Source organism: Labrus mixtus, chromosome 17, assembly GCF_963584025.1.
Source record: "Labrus mixtus chromosome 17, fLabMix1.1, whole genome shotgun sequence".
NCBI classification, from domain to species: Eukaryota; Metazoa; Chordata; class Actinopteri; order Labriformes; family Labridae; genus Labrus; species Labrus mixtus.
The window spans coordinates 14,698,889-14,725,648 of NC_083628.1; the positions used below are offsets into that span (position 1 = coordinate 14,698,889).

General features: G+C 40.3%; 1 protein-coding gene across 1 annotated transcript in view; it reads left to right on the top strand.

Annotated features, from left to right (window-relative positions):
* The window catches only part of si:dkey-112m2.1 (transmembrane protein 132C), a 113,718-nt gene that overhangs the window by 48,873 nt on the left and 38,085 nt on the right, over positions 1-26,760 (top strand). The window contains exon 4 of the mRNA XM_061061602.1: positions 15,669-15,812. Coding sequence (XP_060917585.1) covers positions 15,669-15,812 — 144 coding nt within the window. The remainder of the gene's footprint in view (positions 1-15,668; positions 15,813-26,760) is intronic.

Here is a 26,760-nt window from a genome sequence, read left to right on the forward strand (position 1 = left end):
AAAAGGTCATTTTATTTTTTCATTCAGTTAAATTATCATATTGGAGCTAATACGTGTATGAGGTATCTTAACATCATTCTCTACATATTTAACGTGCCATGTAATATGAAGAGACAGAGAAAGAGACGTGTTAAATGAGAAACAGGAAGTAGAATTCCCCGCCCTGGGGACAAATAATGTTTTTCTTTAATTGAATTGAAGGCAGCCATAAATGTTGTTTTAACCACAGAGAGGCCAGCCCAGGCATCAATGTGCTGTTTGTTTTCTCTCTTTTGCTTGCCGACTAATGAAAGAAACTTTAAAGTATAGGACTCTTTTTTTTTTTTTTTTTTTTGTGAAAATGTGAAAAACATTGGCTGCAGTGTTTTGATTGCTGAGTGTTTTTTCAACGAGCCACAGCGTACTACTCAAACTTTGGAGCCAGTGTTAGAAGAAAAAAAAAAAAAAAATCACTCAAAAGTCAAGTCAAGTGTTGCTTTCAAGATCAGAGTAATCCAGCGCACACCAGATATAGCTACTTTAAAGTTTAATGCATATAAAACAGTGGAGCAAACAACATGTTTCGCATAGTGGCTTCCTCTGGTTTGTACTCCTGAGAGCGATCGTGGGCTGTGCGCTGGATTACTCTGACCTCGAGAGCTGTCTGTTCCTGCTCTACAGCTGCACCCTGGATGACTAGCACAGCTGTGCTCAGAGCACCCATCGATCTTCATTATGTTAAGTGTTGCTTTGCGATGATACTACAGAGATCGTTTCAATCTGTCAATGACTCCTCCTGGATAGAATGAACCCTTTACCTGTTCTTAATTATTCCTTTATTATATAACAGCAGCTTCATTTTTCATTTACATTCATTCATTCAATTTTCCAAGTTGCCTTCAAAAATTCCTAATGGTGGTGTGTTAATAGTTTGACTTCTACCAGAGCTTACCTGTACTATGAGCAGGGCTTTAAATTAACAACCGCCAACAACCAATTGGGGGTAAAAATTCACTTTGGCGGGTAACATTATAGAGTTACTATCCATTTTGCCTGGTGATGAATGAAGCAAATATCACTGCTTCTGTTTGAAACGGCAGGCTGCAGAAATGATGCAACAAGTCAGCGTTGCCAGATTGGGCAACTGGCAGAAATTCTGGTTGGCTGGTAACTTTAAAAAATCTACTAGCCATGTTGGCTGGTGATCAAAAAAAGTACATTTAAAGCCGTGACTATGAGCATCAGTTTCTGTACAAATGTGGCTCAGTTGGTTGGACCAGAAAAATGGGAAATATTGTTGCTTTAACTTCTTCTTCTTTCTGTGTTTTCATAGCACTATAAGTCATTTATTAGGCCGTCTAGAGATCCAGCATCATCAGTGCAACAGAGACCCAAGGGGGAAACTAAACATTTTATTACAGGGACTGAAAGTCATGCTGCTCTTTACTGAGCCCTCTGGATGTTTATGTGTCGTTTAAGCTGAATTATACTCGTGTGTTAATGGTTACAGCGTATCTATGTTTTTTTTTTTTTTTTTTTTAAACGCTTAATAGTTTTTCCCTCACATGAAGGTAGTTCAGGCCTGAATAGCCACTTGTCCTTGTTCACTCTTTCATGGCTCGTCCCCTGGCGCCCAGTGTGTGACCAGAGGAACAGACTCAGCGTTGTCACTCCACCAGGCTCCAAACAGACAAGCTGCGATTTGCCCTTTGGGATTCGTGCACACAGACACACAAAAACCAAAAGAGACACAATAACCCCAAGGGAGTGGTCCATGAAGGGATCAGTGTAAACATCCAGTGGCAGGGGAGGTGTTGGTGGCCATGGGAAGTGGAGGCAGAACTCAGGGTGCTGACTGGTAAGCTTGAATAACTTACAGGAGAGAAGTGACATGGTCATCCCCATTTAGACACCAGCAGACACCCATTTCCCTGATGCCATATTACTGCTTAAAGACATCAATGTGAGGCTGGATTGAAATCAACACAAATTGAACCTGTATTTGTCTTGTAGCGTCTAATATTAGAACAAAAGCTAAATCTGCATGAGTCAAAAGCATCCTGATACTGTATGTCCTGAAATGCAAAGTGCAGGGGACATTGAGGTTCAAGGTCAATGTAAAACATACCAACAGTGTTTCAAGTTCTTTCTAGGTGTGCAATATCTATGCAGAAAAAGATTTCTATCATAGATTTTTCTTTTCATAACAAGGGGAAGCAAATATAGAGCGCTGCTGGGCACAAAATCACATCAACTGTTGGAGAAAAGCTGTGTTGTATATTTATATAATGCATGTTTTTATAAGACGTTGCAAAAAAAAAAAAAAATGCTTTGGGCAACAGGTGAAAGTCAAACTATGCGCAAATGTTCTCTGGTCTGAAGATGAAATCTTAAAATGAAGAATACTGTACATCTATACATACTGAAGGCCTGTGCTTATATTTTGTTGAATTAGCTTGCATAAAAGCCCCAAATGTCACCTCTATGTCCGCCTGGCTTTCATCTGTGGTGATGCAATGATGCAAGTTATGTACTGTGAGAGCAAAAGAGCCACTGCAGCATCTCTGAAATACACCATACACCATGAAGAGGGAATGATGAAACACTTCTGTAAGCATAAAGGTGCCTTTCTATGTTGTTAATACAGTAAGGATTTGCTATTAACTTTAGTTTTGTAGTTTACTTTCAACACGAGTTGTTTCGTGTCAGACTTGTTCCTTTTCTGTTCCGTTTACTCGATTACTTAAGTTAACCTGAAATCTTCTGCAAGTCAAATCAGAGGCTGCATGAGATGCCAAAAAAAGTTGCTTGTGATGAACTACTTTCGTGCTGTGACTGTTCATGCAGGCATTTCTCCAAGATTTTAGACTTGATCAAAGTGACATGCAAAATCTGTGTTGACACAAATGTGTAGCATGCACTTTGACTGCTACTGAGGGGAAATTACACATTTTTTTAGTTTTTTGGGACCTTTTTTTTTTTGCCTATATTTGATAGGACAGCTGAAGAGAGACAGGGGATATTGGAAGGAGAGAGTGGGGGATGACATGCAGAAAAGGTCCAAGGTTCAAACCAATGGTCACTGTGACAAGGACTCCGTACATGGGAAGCGAAACATAACTGCTACGCTATCGGTGCCCCAGAAAGTACACAATATTTACGCTTTTTTGCAGACCCATTGTGAAGAAGAGTCTTTGTTTATTCCTTATAAACAATTGATCAATTCTGAGAGTCAGATCTCCAATCAGAGCCCTGAGAGGGAAACTGGGAGGAAGAAGAGCCTTGATTATTTTTTTTGAAATATTCCAAATATCTGTAGCCTATTTGTTAACCCAAATGATTGTCAAGAAGGATTTTTTTTGGCTTGTAAAGAGAGTGGAAGATGAGCATTTAGTTTAAAACTCAACAAAAATGTGCTCCTAATTTTGTGTTTGTCTATTTTTGAGCACATCAGCAAGCAAAGATTTTCTGTAGCTTCTTAATTCAGCCCTTAATCAGCTATTCAGTCTCTAAATCATCCCTCTGTCATCTCTGTGATTTTCTCTGAGTCGTGATCTCATCCTCCAAGTTCCTGCTTTTCTTTGACAGACGCACAGACTTTCACGCACACACATTTTAAACCCTGCCAGATGACCCCTGTCTCATGTATGTAGTGGAGCCTGTTAATGATGGCTTTCAAACAGTACCCATCGTATCACTTGTTAATGTGTAGATGGTGCTAATGTACTGCTTGATATGCCAGTTTTGGCCTGAATTGATTTAACTCCAATTCCAGCTCGGCGGTTTTTCCATCAATGTGCACATGCTTTATTCCCGATCCTGTAGAACGACTTAGTTTGTGCACAAAATCTTTGGGACTGTGTATTGAACCAAAATTGATTCATTTTTCTTTTCTGGAGTGCTTTGTTCAGGTGGAGCTGATCCTTTGTCACTTTGAAAACATTTCGTAACACCACTTTGACAACTTTCAGACGGACATGGAGGGGTTTTGTTAACATGGTGGCTGTCATCTTTTTTTGTGTCACATTGCAATTTCAGCACACTGTTCTGCCCTCCTGCACTGCTCCGATCTAATGCCACATTACTGCCAAACTCAAAAACACAACGTGAAATTCAGACCAAGACTGGAGACTAACTGTTTCCACGGCTCACTCAGCTCACTCTATACAAGCAAACAAAAAGCATGTAATCAATTACCTTGGAAATATTGCTTCTATTGTCCAGAACATCAAGATCGAAATACTTTCGTTCCCATCAGTTCATACCCACTCTGTCTGATTTCAAACAACCTCTGGATACAGTTTATTTTCTGGACATTATTTGTGCAGTTCTGACTCGTAATATTAAGATTGATTTAAAAAAGGTGCATTGGTTGGTTCATAGTACCAACATTTACTACTTATAAAGCTCTGTTCTATAACTTAGCAATGGAATATGAAATGGTTTTAAATGTGTTACCCCATACCTCCAAATAGTAAGTCATATATGGAACTATATGAGAACAATATAACGTAAAAATTGAATTTTGTTTACATCCTAGTTTTGACAATTAGTTTATTTTCATTTACTCTTTGTATTTTAACATCCTTAAACTTGATTTTTGTTCTTTCATTTTGTGACGCTACCAAGTATTTGCTTTTCATCATTCATCATTAATAAACATCGAGGACAAGGTTTTTATTGACAATATCTTCAACAACAGAACACCTCAACCTTCACAACAGGGTCCTAAGACGCTAACTAGACTCTTCTCCTCTGTCTCCCCCTGGTGGTGGAACGAACTTCCAAACTCCATTTGATCGAGTCCCTTTGCACCTTTAAGAAAAAGCTAAAGACCAAGGTCTTTCATGAATACCTACGACCTTGATGATGATGATGACGATGGTCTCGATGATGGTTTTGTTTGATAACTATGTTTTAAAGATGGTTTCTTTCCTGATTAGAGCTCTCAATCAAGAACAGTGCTTTGCCTCTGTGCAATGCCAGCACCTGTGTGTTCAATCGGACTCAAAGCTGGTCGTTTGCACTAACTGACATTGTTTCCTTTCCTTTCCTCATATTTCATTATATCTGTACAACACACATTTGGGTTACAATTAACTGGCAGTTTCCTAAGGTTTCCGTGTGTGCCACATTCAGTCAGCGCCGCGCATTCAGTGTCAGAAATTTAGCTAATTTATTTTTCACAGAGTTTTAAACAGCAACTGTGACAGGTATTTTTTTCAAGGTGGGTTACTTTTTGGATTTAGGGCCTAGGTCATCTACCTGTAGATAAATGTTCCATCAAATCTATCAACCATTAAAAGTATTATCAACATTATGCTCAACCACAGCTTTAACAGGATTTGGCCCCATCTTTGGTATTTAGGATGATCCCATGCTACTTCTGCATGTGCCTGTTCCCTGCAATTGACGGCGTACTTGTTAATCTGTGTATCCCTCCCTACGTTTACTTTACCTAATCTATCCCACTACATCCTGAGATTATACCACTTAGCCCCCTTCCGCATGCATCCAAATATTGGATCAGTCCTGGATCATCTGTCTGGTCCAAAGAAATTCAATGCAGAGTCATATTTTTTATCCCATGGATGCAACCTTATATGTCAAATAGATTTCACTGGAAGCGTTGTCCCTATGTGTTTGCTCTAAGCCTTGTTGAACTGGCTATGGCTTCCATTCAAACGGCTGCCGTAGGGATCAAGCTGCTGTCTGCCACAACATGACCTCCTTTCCTGCAGCTAATCTACAGCAGCAGCAGTAGTAAATTCCCAAAATCCAGCATTAGAGCAAATGAAAAATTGGAAGATTTTTGCACACACTGTTAGGGATACAATTCTGCATGAAAATAAAAACTAAAAACCAACATGACATATATTTCAGATTTGTGTTAATCCACAAATCCCGTGACAAATGTGGGTCCAAGTATCCAACATGTAGGGAATCAAATTGGTAATGTTCTTGAGTTTTACATGTTGAGTCTTGAGTCGTGAGGAGAGTCGAGCCGTGATTTAGTTGAGGTGATTGCTTTGGGCCATAGTGGATGTTGCGCTGTCACGCCCTTCAGTGTCATCATCCCGTTGGCCTGCTTTCATAAAGTTTCTGCACACACACACAGAGCTCTTTGTTATTTCAGTCAATACCCACCAACATCCAGCCTGTTTCTTTATTCAGAGTATCATGTTTTCTCTGGTGTCTTTGACTTCGACTGGTTTTTTTTCCACTTATAAAGAGGCTGAAATTGAATGCAAACACGGGGAGATAATAAGTGGTTGGTGCAGATTTAAAAAAGAATAGCCATTCACTGCTAAAAGCTGTATGCTTCGATATATTTCCCTATAAATGAGCTGCAATTTATTTTCCTTTCTCATCTCTTCCTCTGCTCCCTATTATAAGTAATACCGCTTCAACTACATCTCATCTCCTCTGTAATTGCTACTGCTCGGCTGCATTCTGGTTTTAAAAAGCAGATGTACATTATGCAGAAATGGGCTCCATATCTCATCATATTGTTATCAGTGCACTCTTGAGGCCTTTGCGAGCAAAATGATACTTGAAGGATTTCATCTGCCCTGTTTGTTTGGCGGAAGTAAGATTAGTTTGTTGTTATGATGAAATGTAAAGTCTTACATTATTGATAATTTCAGAGCTTTCGTAGTATTTGACACTTCTCTGGCAAACATTGCTGAAATTGTCAATTCCTTTTTAGCCGTTAACCTAACATTTTATCCTGTGGTTTAAATATGATTTCCTCAGATATACTGGATATCTTCATCTTATGAAGTCCTGTGGACATGCATTAGTGGAGAGATGTCAGAGTGGAGATGCTAAACGGTGCTATGCAGGCAGCGCAGCAGAACAGTTGGGGGTTCTGCGCCTTGCTCAATGGCACCTCGGCAGTACTCGATAAATACCCTAGCACCTCTCCAGCTACCAGACCAACTTCCATAATATGGTCTGCATCAGGGATTGAACCGGTGACCCTCCGGTTCCCATAGCCAAGTCCCTACAGATTGAGCTACTGCCAACCCCGGCCAGAAGTCCAGTCTTATGGCTCCAGCTACTAAAGGTTATTGTCAGGTCACCGTAACCAACTTCCTTCCCATTACTAATGCACACCACAATAGCCGTGTCATCATTTGTATTCCTGAATGGTTTACATTGGAAGTCTGCTGTGTACTGTACAATGTGAATAGGAATGGAGCTTTCACACAGTCCCCTGAGGAGAACCTGTGTTGCTAACCACCGTACCAGCAACACAGTTCCCCAGCCTGACACATTGTGGTCGTCCTGTAAGGTAATCTGTGATCCAGGTAATGAGGGTGGAATCTGTCCAACTAATGAAAACACTCAATAAGGACATGCTGCCACTCAAAACAGTGCAGAGTTGATTTAGTATTAACCAATAGCAAATGATTATATACAAGGGATAGAGTAGGCAGCGAAGTGTGGAGGCCGCCAAACTTGAGGACTATTGCCTTGATACATTGAGTGCAGGATATAACCGCTAGTCTATCCAGCACCCAAATACGACTTTTTTTTAACTACGAAGGTGTATTAAAGATTTAGGAAAACCTGCCCAGCTTTTAAAATTCCTTTCCCCAACAGGCATGGGGGCTTCTCTAATTCATATGTAATTAATTCCTCATAGCTCATTACTTTTTATCCGTCATGGATTTGTTCATGTCATGAGGCTATGGCCATAGCTCACATATTGAACCTTGTCTCATTTGGAGTCTCTCCTCTGACAGTTATTCCTTGTTATTTTTTTTTAAGCCAGGAGTTTGTTCACAGACCTCAGGTCCAAGCTTTACATGTCACTACCTGGCTGACTTTCCCTTAAACAGAAAAAAGTACAGGAAAGAAAGAAAGAGATGTAAGTTGAGGCATCTCACACCTGTTGTGTTTTTTCAAGGCGTCCACAAATGGATGATGAGATAATTTAGCAGAAGGAGATCCTCTCCTCTGAGTGAAGAGCGAATATGCTGTGCTTTTCTTGGTCAGTACAGTTATACTGTAGCCACCTGACAGTAAACCCCTCTTGTGTTATGTGACAGTCAGCATCTCCTCCTTTTTAGTAGAAAGTCACACAATCCACTTGTGGTATAATCTGAGTAGCACTTTAAGAAGTACTGCCTTTCATCATCTTTGTCCCCATGGACGAACAGCTTTAAACCTTTCACAGCCAACTCCTTCAAAGCACCACCATTCACCATCTGAGTTGTTTCACACAGATATTGATCTCTGAGAAATGGGCAGGCGATGTCCTCAAGAGGTGCAATTACCATTTCATGTGGTTAAAGTTAAGGACCACGTAATCCTCATCCAAGGCACCATTTACCATTTTCCAGCATCTCTAGAGGAAATGATAGGTTGTGGATGAAGTTAAGGTTTCGAATACCTCCTTACCTTCTATCTAGACACATTTTGAAACCTCCTTTTTTTCCGATTGAAACATACAACTCACATACAGTTCCTTTTAAAACAATTAAAGCACAACAATTTCAAGACAAGGTAGAAGGGCAGTCGACCGGAACGTTGAGGGTTCGATCCCCAGCTCCTGCAGCAACATGTGTCCGAGGGCAAGACACTTAACCCCAAGTTGCTCCCACCGCTTTGGCGTAGTATGAATGGGATTAGTTACTTCTGATGGTCACTTTATGTAGCAACCTCTTCCATCAGTTTGTGAATGGGTAGGTGTGACATGCGGTGTAAAAGCGCTTTGAGTTGTCAGAAGACTAGAAAAGTGCTATACAAGCTGAAGTCCATCTACCATTTTAGTATTTATGGGAAGAACATTTAGATTACTGAGCTGGATTGCCCTGTGAAGTGACTGGAGAGGTTAATAGTGTTCCCATACCTTGTATTTTCAGTTTGATCTAAAGGTTTAAAGGTCAGATTTTGTTCTTCCATGCATGGCTACGCAAGTATAATAGTGAGGGAAAAGAAAAGGATGTCAGAAAGAAAATAGAAGCTTGTAGTTCAGTTACTAAAGACAAAGAATCTCAAACAACAAAAACTGTTAACATAATGTAATAATAATCATAGTTGTAAATAAAAAGAGGGGGAAAATGAAGTTTAATAAATGTCCATACACAACAATACAAGTGATACAAACTTTTTGATAACTGATTCTACATTAGAAAATAAAAATAGTTTGATTCCTTTTCCAGCCCAGCTCACTTTAAACCAATTGTGACTAATAGCTTCCAACAGAGGCCCATTTTATACAGAGATTCTTTTGATTTCATGGAATGAGCTCTTCCTTTACCTTAGCTTAATTATTTAAACAATTCTTCAAAATGTGTGCTCCAGTGTATGATTTGTTGGTGTTACTGGAGCTCCTACATTTACACCAACTTTGCTTCAGCTCTGTTGCTACACCAACCCTTTCCAAATTCCCCTAACCTTTTCAAAGAAGTTTAAAGGTTAGCAGAGCTCTTCATACCATTACCTCTTGATTACAGGTGTGTTCTGCCAAAAAAAAAAAAATAGATTAAGAAGCATCAATAATGTCTGATGATGGTTAACAGACAAAATCTTGCATATTAAAAAAATTAATGTGACAAGGTTGTGGAGCATACCCAATTATCTGAAAAGTCAAAAAGCCTGTCGTGCAGTCATGACTACATCCAGTGAGGAAGGCAGAACATCACAGGGGAAACCAATAGACACAGACAGAGAGTGATAGAACAAGATATGTGAAAGTGAGACAAAAAGGCTGAGACAGTGAGAAACCCTTTGTCTGGCTTTTTTTTTTTATCTGATTGTGTTAATCTTTTCCTGGTTTGCAGCATTGCCATGCACCAGCACTTTTAACTAGGTCTGATAATGGGAAAGACAGCATCAAACACATTGATTTGCATTCTCTTTATTTTTGTATCTGCCTGTGTGCGCTCAATTGACTCCGAGCAGCTCCCCGTTTCACCCTACTCATTTATTGAACCAGCTTCCAGCCTGCTTCACCTGTCATTGACTACTATCTCATTTCATTTTACCCCACGGGGATGGCAATTATTTTGTTTTAAAGTAAGAGAGACAGAGGTAGAGAGAGAGAGAGAGAGAAAGAGAGGGAGGAGGACATAAAGAAAGCAGTTTGAGTGTTAAGTCAATAACTGGATTTAGCTTCAGGTGTTTGAGAATTAAGGGACACCATCAGTCGACTAAACACTCAATGTGATTTGTCCACTCCTGGTCTCTGTAGAGTAATCATACTACATTACCTTCTCAAAATTAATTGGGAAAGCATGCTCAAACCATGAGTTATTGTTTGTATTTGCTTCATCTCACAAATCACCAGAGCATTTTGTCCTGTCTGTGTGGTTTGGCTTCAAACGTTTCACAACAGGGTTTGGTTAATGGTGCTTCAGAAGCCGGTTTCAGGCTGTGTTTGAATGTGCTGTGTCTCTTCTGTGTTACAGCCTCTCTCCATCTGGCTCCACCTTTACAGGAGCGTTCTTGTGATGTCAGAACTGAAGGTGCTATCTTTTGTTCCCTGAGCTGATTATTGGAATGACTGTTTCTCACTTTAATTTATCTTCAGCAGCCCACTCTCTGCCAATGTGTTGATGTTATATCAGATAAGACAAGAGTCCAAGGTGTGTGTGTTTGTGAAGTTATTGTGTGACTAATGAGCAGGTATCACCTGAGTGCCAATACAGACAAATAACCATGTCAAGGACCTCTTGAGAATCAAAATGAAATGTATTTATCTTATGTGGTTTCAAATGTAAGAGCTTGTTTTGCCAGCCTAGAGAGTGATGAGTAAAATCTCCTATTCTTACCTCTCAGCCAGTGAAGCCTTCTCTGAGTCTTTAACCCTTCTCCTCTCCTTAAAGTTTTTCCTCATTTGTCCTTTTTCATTCACATTGAAACAACACCTGTCTCTCCTGCTCTGCCTGGCTGCACTCTGTAAAACACCATTCTCTCATTCTGCTCAAACACCATCAAAACAAACCTTTCCCTATAGATCCCCAATCCCTTCGCAAAGACCTTTACACTGCCTCCAGACAAACACAACCCTAGTCATACACAGTCACTCTTTTCAATACAGCCCACACCCTTTAGAGGTAATGTCAATGGAACAGGGAAAGCCAATGACGGCATCGAGCAAGTAACGTTTTCTTGGTAAATAATAAATTATCCTTTCTGATGTAACTATTCAGCCACAGCTCTTAGATATCATGGCAACAGTTGACTACACACACACACTCCCCTTTACTTCTTATTGTACAACTTAGAACATGTGTTCAACATAAAGCAGGCAATAGTGCAGGTGTGTTTACTTTAACTTAGACAGAAATGACATAAAAGACAGCCTCTAAGTGTCACTCAGAGAGAGCTGAAATCTGTTTTTCTCACAGCCTTGATCTCACCCCACCACTGATGCACATTTTTAAGGAATTAATGAGGCGGCTACATATGCTGATATAGTGGCCTCCGTTCAGTTTTCATTCCTATTATTGCATCTGTGCCCGTCCAACCTTTACCAGAAATCATATTATCCAAACCAATCTTCAAAAATATGCCATTTGTTCATTTTGCCATAATCAGAAGCTGTGGCTAAGTGATACGTTGGTTCGTTTAATCTTGGAAAGGTTGACGGTTTGAAACCTAGCTGCTACACATGTCTACATTTCAAAATGTCCTTGGGCAAGACACTGAACCCCATTTTTATTTTCTGAAGGCATATAGCTATTGGTGTGTGAATGTGATTTGTAATGATTGGCGGTTAACAAATATGCTTTGCAGCCTCTCTCATCTCTGTGTGTGCTTTTAGAAGAAGCGCACACACAAAGAAAGAAAAATGTGTGGCTAAATACACCTTGTGTTAACATGAGTCCAATCACAAGTGGACAGCCTTATGTACAGTTGCAAACACACATAAGATGCCTTGTAGATGTGTTGAGATCTCATCGCTCAGGCTACATTTAGAGAAAGTGTGGGATTCATTCGTCAACACAAGTCAGGACCTCAATGGAGTTAGACTGAACTGATAAATCATAGAATTGTAGAGAAAATAGTGGTGACCGCAGGACTGAAATCATGTCAACACTTGTGTCTATATTCACAAGTTAATTTTCTCTTGCTTGTCCACATCAGTGTTTGATCATGTCTCTCTGCTGTGAGTCTACATCACGTCATCAGTTGACTGAGGCTACATGTTCACTTGCATTTTGCCTGGGATGTGAGATTTGATTTCAAGCTGATCTCAGAAAATGAACAAAAACAGGAGACAGTGCTGTCCATCCCTTTCATAGACTCAAAGTATAATTTACCATCGCATTATCAATCAATCACATTTATTTATAAAGCACATTTAAAAACAGCAACAGCTGACCAACGTACTGTACATAAAACAAGAGAGCAATACAGATTAAAAAGCAAAACACAAATAACAAGGCAAAACTCACACATGTTTGACTACACATATGCACACAGAATACTAACAATATAGTTAGACAATAATATAATAAGACATTTGATAGAAGTACATTGGAAAGAAGTACAAGCAACCTAACTAGGACTCAAAAGCCAACGTGTAAAAGTGTGTTTTGAGGCGTGACTTAAAAGATTCCACAGAGGGGGCAGACCTCACTGAGGGAGGAAGGCTGTTCCACAAGCGAGGGGCCTTGACCGCAAAGGCAAAGTCACCTCGAAGTTTATAGTGAGACTGAGGTACAGCTAGGAGGCCCATGTTAGAGGATCTGAGGGGCCTGGCCGTTGTGTAGGGGCTGAGGAGATCAGTAATATAAGAGGGTGCCAGGCCATTTAGTACTTTAAAAACAAACAATGCAACCTTAAAATCAATTCTGTAACGGATTGGAAGCCAGTGAAGAGAGGCTAAAACAGGGCTGATATGCTCCCTTTTACGTGAGCCAGTAAGCAGCCTGGCTGCAGCATTTTGAACCAGTTGCAGTCGTGATAGGGATGACTGGCTGATCCCCGAGTACAGGGAGTTACAGTAGTCGAGACAGGACGAGTTGAAAGCGTGGATTATTATTTCTAAGTCATGAAAGGAATGGATAGGTTTAAGTTTCGAGATGGTTCTTAGCTGAAAGAAACTGGTTTTAACTACTGATTTGATCTGATATTTAAATGTGAAGGCGGAATCAAATATTACTCCAAGGTTCTTAGCGTGTGGCTTGATGAGGGAGGAGAGATGACCTAAGCTGCTTGGGACCAAAAAGAACCACTTCAGTTTTGTTTTCATTCAGCTGTAAGAGATTCTGGGCCATCCAGCATTTGATGTCTTCCAGGCACTGTGTAAGAGAATTGAAGTCTGATTGATTGTTTGGGTTTATGGGTTGGTATAGTTGAGTATTATCTGCGTAATAGTGATCAGAAATGTTGTGCTTTTCCATTATCGTTCAGATTAATGTAATGTGCATACTGTAGGATTTTAGTCTGTAATAATTGATGATTAATTCTAACATAGTCCACTATCAGAGCTGAATCTGCCTGTGAGTTTGAGGTAATTACTGCACTGTGGCTGAGGTGTTGACTGGGGAAACAGGAGGTCAGACAGTAATCTGTGCTCTCCTCCTTGTTGTTGTCTTTGTCTTCCACACCGGCTGCCTTTATCTCTGCCCGTCAGGAGCAGAGTCCAACACAAGTCCAGTTATTACCGCCTCAGCAGGCCGGTTCAGATCAAAGAAGAACGACTGAACACAAAAGATGTAAAGACTGTGCTCTTCTAAGGACTGCTGCATGGTTGGTTGTCATGTCATTATCCTCCTTTCTTTCCTTCATCCTTTACAAGTCATTTACTGTTCCAGAACAAGAACATTCTCTAATTGTTTGAATGTAAGAAAAATAACCCAGCATTCACCTTTAATTGAACATCTACAATGTGTGTCTTACTCCTTACCTTTTTGTGCTGCTGGTGTTTTACTTTAGATCTGCGCGTTCTCGCTATTCCTGCAGCCGTCAAACATAGATGTTCTATCTCATTTGTGCCAGCGGTTTGAATAAGAGCAATTTGTCATGATAGAACAGTAAGAACTGAACGGTGCTCATGTTCTTCATGTTGATTTCATGTGACAAAGGAAGAGGAGGAGAGCAACATTGTGTCAGCTTACTGGAATAGGAAGAGAAGGTCATGGTTCTCCTGCACCTGTAGAGCCTCCTCCAGACTGTGACCACCAGTAATGGAAGTGGTAGAGTGACAAACAAGAGGATGGAGCAGAGAGGGCATCAAGGCTGAAGAGAGTGGAGCTATTTTTAAACTGCAGGTGTGGGGTGAATGACAGACAATTGGAGGAAGTGGAGTTTTTTTCCAGAGAGATTTCTTGTGTTGGGAGACTAAAGCCTGTACGATTGTAGAAAAGTCATGGCAAAATGTCAGCTCACACTGTACTACTAAATCATTTACAACGCACAGCAAGAGCTCATAATTCATGTGCACAACCTACGAGGGAAATCGGGATGGAGCATTCACAATATTGTAACATAAAAACTGCCACAGACGGGGGGATGATTTCAGTTGTCTCATATGCATGGCTCAACCTGCAACACACTGGCAAAAACATGCTCTCTGTCTCTCCCTCTAATGCACTCACACACACACACACACACACACACACACACAGATGCTGGCGCACACAATCTGCATTACAATTAACAGAAGCTAACTACTGTAGCAGCTTAATCATATATCCCCTGTCAACTAGAGGTCCAAAGATATTTCTGCCATACTTCCTTTCATGATAGGATGGGGGAAACAGATGAAACCACAGTGATTTCAGATGCTGTCTGTCAGTTTGTGCATGTAAAGTCGGGAGGAATAAGTCCCAGAGTTGGGGATTTGGCCTGTGGCTCTGCTCAAACTTTCTGTGATCGTGTGCAGTCGTACGACTAAATTATCAAACATGTCAGAAATTCATCCAACTAAATGGCAGAAATTGGCTGTCGTGCCTCTGCGTACACACCACAACTGACGCCGGGTGGTCAGACTGAAATTCATCCCAACATCTAAATGACTCAAAACTCGGGTCTAAATCAGCCTGAAGTCATACAGGGTACGTCGGGCTGAATGTGTAAAACAGGATTTAACATGCAAGATTCCCCTTATTTTATAAATTGCACTCCCATGATCGGTAACCCACTTTCATCAAGGTTAATTCCAGCCCTTTAATTCTGACATGCGACTATTTCACATAAGCCAACTGCCATCTGTTTTCACAATGCTATATATGTTCAAAAATGCTAATGAAATAAATTGGCCTGAACCTGCCAGATTAAATTCTATATGGAAATGTTTATCCTAAATCAACAGTGAAAAGAAAGTTGAAAAGTCTTCCGGTGGCGATGATAGTGACCGAAATGGATAAGGTCCAAAGAAAGCATGAATTCAGAGACAGAACACGTTTTGTGAGAGAGCTTTGATATTCTCAAAAACTAGCAATCACCAAATGTAGTGCTGTTATAGGAAAAAGCCAGTTTTTGAGCTTTCTTTTAATCCAGCATCCAAAACAATCTTCTGTTCAGCTTCTTTTTTCGTAGGAGAAGGTTTGTGAGACCAGGAGTGTTTTAAGAGTTTGTTTTGTGACATGTTTGTGTGTTTCACAGACAGAAAAAAGATGTTTGTTTTCCTGAAGCTGTGGCATTTAATTTGTGAGCCGTTGCAGTGAGAATTCAACTATCATCTTATTCATTCATTTTGTTCCCTTTTGTTTTTCTGTTTTCAGGGTCAAGCTGAAGGACGGCGTGGCTTTCCTTGGAGCCAGAGCGAGTAACCCTGTAGTGTGGACTGTTAGCCAGGATATCAGAAGTGAAGGTCACAGGGTGGTTACACTCCACTGTCGGAGGAAGGAGAACAGTTTCAGTCAAAGGTACGTATGACTCCCTCTTTCTATAATTAATGTGTGAAAGAAATATGAAAGAAAAAAAAACCTGTTAATCAACTAGAGAGCAGCAGAAGCAGCGTACTTCTTAATTTCTTTGACAGCTGTCAAAGGAGAATGATAACAAAAAGTGACATTCAAAGAGGACATGACTCAGCATCTTAACCATTCGCTCCTTGGCACTAACATGAAAACATGTTTGCAGTCTGACCAAAGTTTGTCATGACAACAGTGCAGAGTCTTGCTTATAAAGAATGAGTTTTGTAATGAAGTTGTATGTGCCTAACCTATACTGTATTTTTCGTATGGCAGCAGATGTGCTTCTGATAATGGTCTCAAACTATCGTGCAGTTTGTCTACTTGTGCAGAAAATTTTGAAATTATTTAGCCTTGAGTAGAAATTGAAGGCTTTTTTGTATTGGCTTTATGTTTTGAAGGGTTTTAACCTTATTCTTGCCCAGGAAATCAGCTTACCCATCATTCTTAGCAACCTGGAGGTACATGCTGCCGGCAAAAGGAGTCACGTATCATCGTCCATGTATCTCCTCAATGGGCGTAGTCTCTAAACCTGATTGCAGTGTAGTTCCTCCTACCGATTTTTTATTTTTAGTGAGGGTTAGCTCAAAGGCTGCAACAAAAAGGAATTAAAAAAGGGACATTCCTGGGCAACATCTAGTATCTGCCAGGCAGTTTAGTCCTGAATGTCATGTAAAGGGGCTCCTTTCCATTTGTTATCAGTTGGTGTGGAACTTAACAATAAGACTTTGCCAGGTCCAGTTGATGACATGCAGCTCCATTTTATGTTGAGCTTGGCCTTCTGGATGTCTTACAAAACTTGAACTCAGATGGTGGTGGGTTTCTAATGGAATGTTCCTTGGTGGTCTGCTGCACTGATGTTGTTCGAGATGTTCTCTGGACATCTTTCTCTGCTCTTGTTGGCTCTTTCTACTTCTGTTCCTTGCCCTTACAGATTCGCTGACCTCATTCCAAAGTGCTTTCAGGGTTTTACATTTCTCTTGTTGATTTTTTTTTCCTCTGAACAACCTCAAAGATCTCATTTTTATTCTCTGGGCAGTCTTCTGTTTATTGAATACGATACAATACACTTTATTGTCCCCTGGGGGAAATTTATCTTGGATTCAAAGTGCTGCCAAACAAATCTGTTTTGTACTCCTGTAATTGAGTGTGGTATCTGGTTTAGTTTGGATTCCCCCGTTATTATCTTTGTAAGGTCCAGATTAGTGATTTGCTCCATAGTTCTGCCTGGTTTGAATTGGGCCTGAACTTATCTTATTTCTTGAGGCTTGGTCATTGCTCACTACTTTTTGGCTTTGCTCAGATATGAAATTAGATCTCCTAGGTGATCACAAGGGTGCTAGCTTTCCATCAGTGGGCCTGCTTCTTCTCCTATCACTCAGCCCTCAGAATTGTTGGGTCTTTCAGTGCTGTGGTTTTCCATGCGTCTTTGGGTTCCTGTTGTCCCACATATCTAAGATTGCTGTTTGCCTTTCTCAGCATATTTTGCTCTCTCCTGGTGGACTCTTAACCCCAAATGTTGTAAGTTTCTCCTGTCACATCCACATTTATGTTTTCTTCATATTATTGCCTTATTTGGAAACAAGCTGTTACAGTCTGATATGTAGCATATGTTTCTTCCCATGGGTTGTCTTCTTCTCTGTGTGTTTATTGTGCGTATCATGAATCAAACCAATCAGAGTGTCAGCTCTCATTCCCTTTAAAGCCAGTTGGGCCTACAGGCAAGCACATTGCTATACACTGGGAATCCCTGCCGTTTTCAGGACGGAAAATTAAACTTTTCCCCTTCCACAGTGTCCCTCGACACGCAGAAGATCATACAGGCTTCTATATGAAATGTGCTAGTACACAGATTTATGTAATATTTACTGCAGCAATCCTATTGAAATATGAAGATTCTTCAACACAAGATTACATTAATTACTTTTACAGCTGGAAACCATAGCTACATTCTCTACGTGTGTGTAATGGAATTTGGACAGTCTGCAACAATATTTTGGGTATGACTGTACTTCTTTAATTGTGTGTGTGTGTGATAGATAAGATAGAATGTGTGAGTGATTGTGGAAAGCTTGGTGTCAGACACAGCTGGAGTTCTTGGCCTGTACAGGGCTCTAGCAGGGCTAGGGAATCTCCCTCCTGTGGTGGGACAGGAGAGGAAAAGGGTAAGAGTGTCCTTGTGTTCTGTCTTCTAAATAATGGCCTCATTGGGAAACAGTATAACAAAATGAAGAGATTTTACTTATGTGCCCTTTAAACGACAATATGGAAAATACAGGGACAAAAAAAAGTCTTGGTCAATGGCACAGTCACTAGGTTGCATCAAGATAGCAGTACATCATAAATACACCTGGCACCTTCTTATTTTTAATACTATCAAACCCCTGTATGGGCAATTAGGTGCTAGAAAAACAAGGTTAGCACTTTCAGTAAAAATGAGTAATGTGATGGACAGAAAGTAGAAATGTTGTTTTTTGCAGTGATTGTCCAGGTCAGAGTGTAAGACAGGGCTCTTGTTCTTACTTGATCACCTATGAAGGGGTTATGTATGAATTTTCCTCCAACCATATTTTTTTAATCATATTCCATCTGATGAGCCCTCATTTCCCACCTTTTCAAAGTCCATTGCTTTTATGTTTGAGCTTGTCATTGGATAGTTGACAGCTGGGCCGTTATTACCTCCTGGGTGTCAAGGTGACGACAGTGATGAATGACGAGTCATCTATCATTTACATGCATCTCTTTCACTGCCCCGCTGAGGAGAAGACACATTGAATTATACAGGACTGCCAAAATCAAGGTCATACATGTTGGTAGCGTATATTATGCTCTGCAATTTTAGGGCTTGACAAAAGACTACCTCGAAGTGTTGGAATAATGATACACCTGCAGTGACCACCTGCTTTAAGGATTCTGTAGCTTTCATACCAAAATAGAATAACGCTAGCATATCAGTGACTAAAAAGCAGAAATTAAAGTCTTTGCAAAATATGCAGGTTGTAAAAATAATCAACTTTGATTTAAATAATCTCTGATAAACTGAAACAGTTGCAGAATAGCAGCAGTGCATGGTCTTTCCAATCGCTGGATTTGGATTTCATTGCAGTGTCAGTTTCATCAACAGCAGTGTTGGCTTTGTACAGCCTTTTGTGAACTCTGCTCTGCATTTTCTCCCTGGAAGCATGTGTTCACCTGATTGGACAAACTCACTGCTAGATGGACTTTAATCTTTTTAACCTGTGATTTTCAAAATGGAAAAAAATAGCTCTTTGGACCTTAATCTTCTCCCTTCAATCTTTTTTTAATAACTTAAAAAAAAATATATATATATATTCTTTGCAGTAACAGAATCCTGATTCGTTTATGAGACTAAATCAAGGTTTCAGAGCTGAGGTTCCCACTCACATCATGTATCACAGCTGTCTGCACTCAAGCTAGCTCGGGTCAGCCCACTGCTCAAAAAACCCACACTTAACGCAGCCCTGGTTGAAAACTACACATGGGTTTCACTAACTGCCCTTTCCGTCAAAAATACTCGAGCTCACAATTTTCAATCAAGTCTCTGAGTTCCTGTCCAGAATCGATCTGTTTGACCCAAATGAGTCAGGCTTTAAGTGGGACCACCCTGAGACTTCCATACTGACGGTAACATAATCGTTACATTTGGCTAGAGCTGCTGGTTATTCCTCAGTTCTATTGCTGTTAGACCTGTCAGCAGCCTTTGACACAATTAACCATCAAATCCTCCTACCCATGCTCTCTGAACTTGGCATCTCAGGATCTGCCCTCTGCTGGTTTGTGTCCTACCTCTCAGGGAGATCTTTAGAGTGTCTTAGAAGGGAGAAGTCTCCAACTTTAAAACCCTGCTGCTCTGGCTTGAGGTGTGACATTACAGCCAATAGTGTGACCATCAGGTGACTGAGTGACTCAGCCAGGCTTAATGGCTAAACTCCCACAGCCAATGAGGAGAGCTGATAGACTTTAGGCACGCAGACGTAGTTAACCTTATTGTTTTTATTATGTAACCCTGGATGGAAATGTGCATAGACACCATCTCCTTTCCAAAAATGACCAGAAAACACAATGGATGAGAACACATTGTGTGTGTTAACTTCAGCACTTACTTACTCACTTAGCACTGTCATATACTTGAAATACATTCACAGTTCAGATCTTCTGTGCTATGGAGAAACTGAGGCACCATAACAGTGATCATGTCAGGAGTGGTAGAAGAGAAAAGGAAAAGAGGTGAGAACAAGTTTAGGAGCTGAAATAGAGTTTATTTGACTGTCAAGAAATGCATGCGGCCACCGCTTCCAATTATTTTTGTCCGTGGTTCAGTCAAAAGAATAAAATAACTTTGAAACTGTAGCAGAAAGACCAAGCAAATGTTATTATTTAGTGTTGCTGAAAGTCTGCAGGGGAGCCAAACAAGCAAACCACGATAACTGTGATCAATTTGTTTTCCTTTATACTAGACTACAGAAGTCTATGTCTAATGTGTGTGTGTGTGTGTTTGTGTGTGTTGTGTTAAACATATTCCATCCTTTATAGCCCATGTAGCTCTTACAGGAGTTTCTGAATGTAGACAGAAAAAAAAAAAACATTATATTTAGACAATGCTTTAGTAAGTCCAAAAAGCTGCCAATCCAGATTTGTTTTTTGTTCTTTTTTCTTTTTAGGTTGAGCTGTGTCACATAATTCTGCAGTCAGCATTTTGTATTTGAAGCTATCTGTATGCAGATGACAAGACTGCAGAGTGGGTATGGTTTAAGATAAAGAAACCCTCCAGTGACTCTGACCTCATCCTAACAGAACTGAGACTATTGAATTGATATAATTGCCCATGCAGACATACACACTTCACATTCACTTGTACATGTTTTCTCAAACAGATATACACAATTAGGCTACCCAAATTAATGCAATACATGAATTGTGCACCTAGCTTAATGATGCATAAAAAAAATGGTACAGTACTTCCCATGAAAAATAGAATTTACTTAAAAACACTAGAAGTCCTCTTTTCCCCTCTTAACACATAGGAGTATAGCCTCAGATTGACCTCTACGTACATGACTGTGCAACTCTGATTCTGTATCAGTGAACTCCATCACAGCCTGCAAAGTGGCACAATGGTCATGAGACAATACTGGCTGCACTCTTAAGAAGATGTATTGGACACTAGAAAGATAAGAGTTGTCCTTCAGCAGCATCTCCTCTGTACTTAAAAAAAAAGAGCTACTGCTTCTCCCGACCATCAAGATAACACTTTAATCTTTCTGCTGCAGAAACATCAGCTGTTGGAATAATGATGTTTGTGGATGCACATTCATTCAGAAGTCATGGAATGTGCATGTTTACTCCTGAATAAACATACACAGGCACACCTCGTTAACGACAGGCGGCTTTCAAATCAGACTTGTTAAGATCTGTTCTTGTAACAAAAATGTTCTTTCACACAAACCTACTGTCCCTTTTATGAAAAAAAGTGTATTCTGACATGACTGACATTATATTTCCCAGACATTTTTGTAATATGGGGTAGTCTGTTTTTTTTCCCCCTCACTGTTAATATTAGTTGTTTCCTGTCTACACATAGAATGACGACATGCACATGTGATGTCTAACCCGAGTGCAACTATTCTCAAACAAACAAACAAACTAGAGAACAAATGGAAGCCTCAAGCATCTGTTCCCCTTCAAACCTTACGCTATCATGAAACATGTCACCATGTTGCGTTTGTGTGCTGTTGATGAGAGGACTCCTGCTGTGTGTGTGTGAACGGGAGGATCCAAAGGACTGACAAGACAGACTCACAACACCTACACACTGACGCAAGCCTGTAGACACTAGTTCTTAGTCTGAGTGACAACTCAACAAGACACCAGGACAAATTAATTATATCTAAGGCAGAAGTGTGCTCTGTATAGCGTGAGTTTCGTCATGTTTGCACTGACTTGCAAATGTAGTGAAATTTATTTTCGGGTTTGGAATTGAAGAAAAATCTTTCAGGGACAGTTCATTGAAAAGTCTGAAAGCGCTGCTGATTATTTGATGAGGAAACTCTGCTCAGTGTGCAGGCTCTGAAAATGGGTTAAAGATTCAAACGACTGTTATTGGTAGAATCATGTTTAAAGCATCAGTGAAATCGAGGCTTGTCATTGTGAGTTTTCCCCTGCCATCTGTTGAGGGAGCTGACATGAGCCTCCGAGGGTCTTTCTGTGACACAGAGGAAACAAGCATCAATGAGGGGAATGGAAAACCCTGAGCTTGTTTTAGACTGGAATGATTAACATACTCTGCAGAGTGCCAGGGAGACACAATTCACATTCTGGTTGTATCAGATTTTGTTGGCTTAACATTGTAATATGCCCATGCAAGTACACTGCACATAATTTAATGTGAGATTACTAGCTAAGCTTTAAAGGAAGCTGAACTTGTCAATGTAGCAATACATCTACATTATGAGTAATTGGAAAGCCATGCCTTTTTCTACAGAATGTCATATTTCCAAAATTCATTTCATGTAGGTTTCCAGTTTTGGTTTTCCGAGTGCAATGTCTAAAGAACAATCTCACTCATTTTAGAATCTAAATGTCAGAATCATTGACCTGGTTTTGAAATGGGCTAGTCAGCCATCCATTATAAAGTTGGAATATATTTAAATCTAAGAGATGTAGCGAGAGGCGAGCATTCCACAAACCAATAAGAAGCCTGAATTATTTGAGTGAGCATACTGCATGTGCTCACTGAAACATGTGTGAATGCAGCTGGTCATTTTCTGGCCCATTCACAGTGAGTTAGTGGGTGTTGTGGACCAAATGGTTTATTTCCAGTAGTTAAGAAAAAGGACTGACACAGACGATCTCCAGCTGAGTGCTTCATGTTTGAAAGAGCGTACATGTTGAAATATGTGTCCATATAGGGCATTTTCTTATAGATAGGGATCGCTCAGGTAAAGCAGTGCAAGAAGTGTAATTAAAAAAAAAAAAGAAATCTGATTTTTATTCAACCAGCTCAGGGTTTGCAGTCAACCACAAGGTAACCAGGGATTAACACTCACACATGAAGAGCTCTATATTAGAGATTCTGTTCTATCAGTTGCAGCTTACCTGAGTTCCCAGGAGTGTGAAAACTCCCCTCCGAGCCACATATCGGAGCTGTACCTTATTCATGATACTCATCCTGCATGTTACAGTGGCCCTGAAACAGCGTGTACATTTTAACCCCATTTGATTGATTTACCTCATGATGTGGTAATAACAGTCTGAGGCCTTGTATGAGGTGCAATCTTCTCCATGCTCTCATTACTTCTCCACCCTGTCTCCATGACAGCTTCTCTCACTGTCTCCCCTCTTTGGCCAGGCCTTGCTCGAAAAAGAGGTCATTTGATCTCAAGCAATTCTGCCTGGTAAAATAAAGGTAAAATAAAAAAATCAAAAAAATCACATTTGATTAATATGTAAGTGTGTGATTTGGGGATTTTTTCCGGTTACATTACCCTGCAGATATACAGAGCTGTGAACCCATGTTGATCTGCATTGTTTTAGGAAGTGAATTGGTGCAAGTCAGCTTTACTTCATGCTGGGGAGTCGTTCAGAGTCAGAGTCATCGACAGAACAATGGTGAGTGAAGATTGAAGGAGACAGGAGTTCGATATTCAGTCCTCCTCAGTTAGGGGGCGTAGAGGTCAGAGGAACTCTCCATGCAACAGTGAGAAGCGGGGATGTTAATCACCTGCCTGCTGAGGGTGTGTGTGTGTGTGTGTGTGTGTGTGTGTACATCTGAGCCTTTAAATGTGGATTTGATTACATGGGAAATTAAAGAGCAGACGAGCATTAGTTTGGGGCCTGCAGAACATGGCAGCTCTGATTAGTTCTGTATAGTAATTTCTTTAATTAAAACTGGTTCAATATAGGGAACTTGCAGTACACAAAATGGGGAGATTTACAACATGTGTGTGTGTGTTGTGTGCGGGAGGAGGAGATCCAACAAAATGGAGAAAAAACGTAAATCATAGACTCTAGTCAGACATTGTGTAATTATGAACAACATGAAATTAACATCTGTGAAATTAGCTGTTAGACTTGCTTTAAAAATATATAGCCTACAAAATGTTTGAAATCACGTGCCCACTTATGCAGCAGCTTCTTCACATGCTGATAGTTACAACAGCAGGTGAAGAGCCTTAATGAGTGATTGGATGCACCTGTGGAGGTAACCACATGTAGTGAACCTCAACATGGAAGTCTCACTTTGTACTGAAAAAAGTCATTGTTGGCTTGAAATGTCTGCACGAATAATGTGTGTCTGTTCTGCCCAACTATGAGTCAAAAAGATTATTCTTCCTGTAGTGTTTGAAGAACATTTCTCTATTTTCTCCTCAGATTGAGAAACTCTTAGGCCTGTTGAAAGTCTTCCTCACTACTCCTTACAGTTTTACACCTTAGGAGCTCTCTTAAGGGCTACGGTCACCCTACGGCGCGGTCACACTGGCCATCCGTACCGTGCCCAAGCACGCTTCAACCCTAAAGTCCAGTTTACTGGACCGCGCCCTTAGGGCAATCGCCCTAAGGGCGCGGTCACGGTCACACTGACGCTTTGTGAACAACTTTTATCTTTACAAGGATCCAGTCTTAACTTTGAGGGGAAATTCTTAGAAAATGTCCTGATTTTAAGAATGTTCTTACAATTTTGTCACTAGGAGCAACTCTTAATTTGTGAATATGGACCCCTGGTGTTTTGTGCATGTACAGTATTAACCTGCATGCCCTCGAGTCTGTGAACAGTGTTTTTAAAATAAAACATCATCGATGACGGAGGGGGAGTAGAAGCATCTACCTTCTCAGGTGGTCTAATATGTGTGCTTTTGAACTGCTGTTTTCTCCAATTGGCATATCGCAGGCACTTTGGAAACACACATTTTGCTCTGGAAAATATTTGAATTGAATCGTTTTTATTTCAAGGAATCATCCAAACATGTTTTCTTGTGTGTATAATTCAGGCGTCTTATTGGTTTGTGGAATGCTCGCCTCTCGCTACATCTCTTAGATTTAAATATATTCCAACAGCAGTTCAGGGAGGGCTATGATGTGATGGTTAGATGGATCCGCGATCAATACTGCATGTAATTTAATTTGGATGAGTGGTGTTTGAGCCCTTATTTGTTGCTGAGCGTTAAAATGCTTTAAGCAATCATTCAGGCTCCATAGAGGCCACAGCCTCTGGAGGCTACCGGAGTACTCTGGGAAAATAAAAAAAAGGAAGTCTTATTTATTCCCCAGATCACCCTGTCGTCATTAATGGAAATCAAAATGGATGTGCTGCCACTAATGAGCTTTGATTAATTTAATCTCGGGATTGATTGAGAGCATGTCCTCCTACTCAGAAATTCTATATCCCCCCCTCCACCGTGCCGTCTTCCTTAACAACTCCATTTATGAATTACATAGTTTTGGATGGATTGTGACATAATCCTTGACATTTGATCAGTGACCAAGTAAACCTGTGTGAAAAGAAAGATCTTTGATTATTGCGTCACCCTGTGCAGTCTTGTTGCTGTCCTGTTGTTAGAACCTCTAGCTCCGAAAATCAGACAACATCCATCTCTCCTACACAACACAAGTCATCATATAGTGTTATTTGCTGGTGATATATTGTCACAAAGCCATCAGTGTGTGTGAATGGGTATGTGTGACCTGCAGTGTAAAAGCTGTAGTTGTAGCTGTAGTAAAAAAGTGTAGTTAGGAGACTAGTAAAGCACTATACTATACAAGCTCAAGTCCATTTACCTTTAACCATGATAGACCCATCCTCTGATTGGAATGGGGGAGCACAAGTATAGTCACATGATTATTCATGACAAAAATCGATTATTTTACTAAAGTAAATTCAAATCCTGGGATACATAAATGTAGACTTACTAAACATGGAAAATCTATTAAAAAAAAAATCAATCATGAAAAAATAAAGATCTTTGATTGATCCCTCTGTAATAGAACCAAATCCATAAAGGGAAACCAAGGAGCCACTAGGAAAGACTGGAAACTTTGACATAGACTGACACTCCAACATACGAACAACAATGATCTGACACAGCGCAGAAGAAACACAGAGACTAAATAGACACAGGGGTAATCAGACACAGGTGAAACTAATGACACAGGTGAAGACAATGAGGGCAATCAACACTGACCATGAATTCAGAATGAAAAGTAAAACATTTACCTCTCCTCCTAAAAGAACTGTGTGGTTCTTTAATCTGACCTTTATCAGAGACTAAAGACAGCGCTGGTGGAGAGTCGCCCACACAGACAAGTTGATGATTGGCCATAAAACCTGCTGCTGTCGATAAGGCAGGCGTATAGGCCTTGTGTCTTAGAGCTCAGACTCGCTGATCCCTCATCTTCTCATAAAATCATCATTTGGTGCTGCAGCCATTGATCCGCTGATTAATCAATGGAATTTTTTTAAATAAAATGTCCTAATCCATTTCATTTTTGATTGAAATGGATTAGAAGTATTTGCAAGTTTCATCTCTGTAAATCTAAAGATTGTATTTTCTTCTTTCTCATATTGAAAATGAAAAATATTTTCTGTAGTCATGGTGGGACACATTGGCTCCAAAACAAAAGTCTGTGTGCTTCTCCCTCTCTCCTCACATCCCTCTCACGTCTAGCAGGAGGAGAGGGTTCTATTTACTTTACAGATTAATGAGGCGAGGGAGCAGAAGTAAAGGGTTCAGGCCAGGGAGGGGTCATAGTGGGGTCAGCATTCTTATTAACCCTGTCCACAAACTAATTTAATGATTTGAACCAGGGAGCAGTGTGTTTGTTTGTTATGGTCTGGGTTGGGCTCTGCGTGTTCATTCAGGTGTTCTTGCCTGTTGTTTTTTTT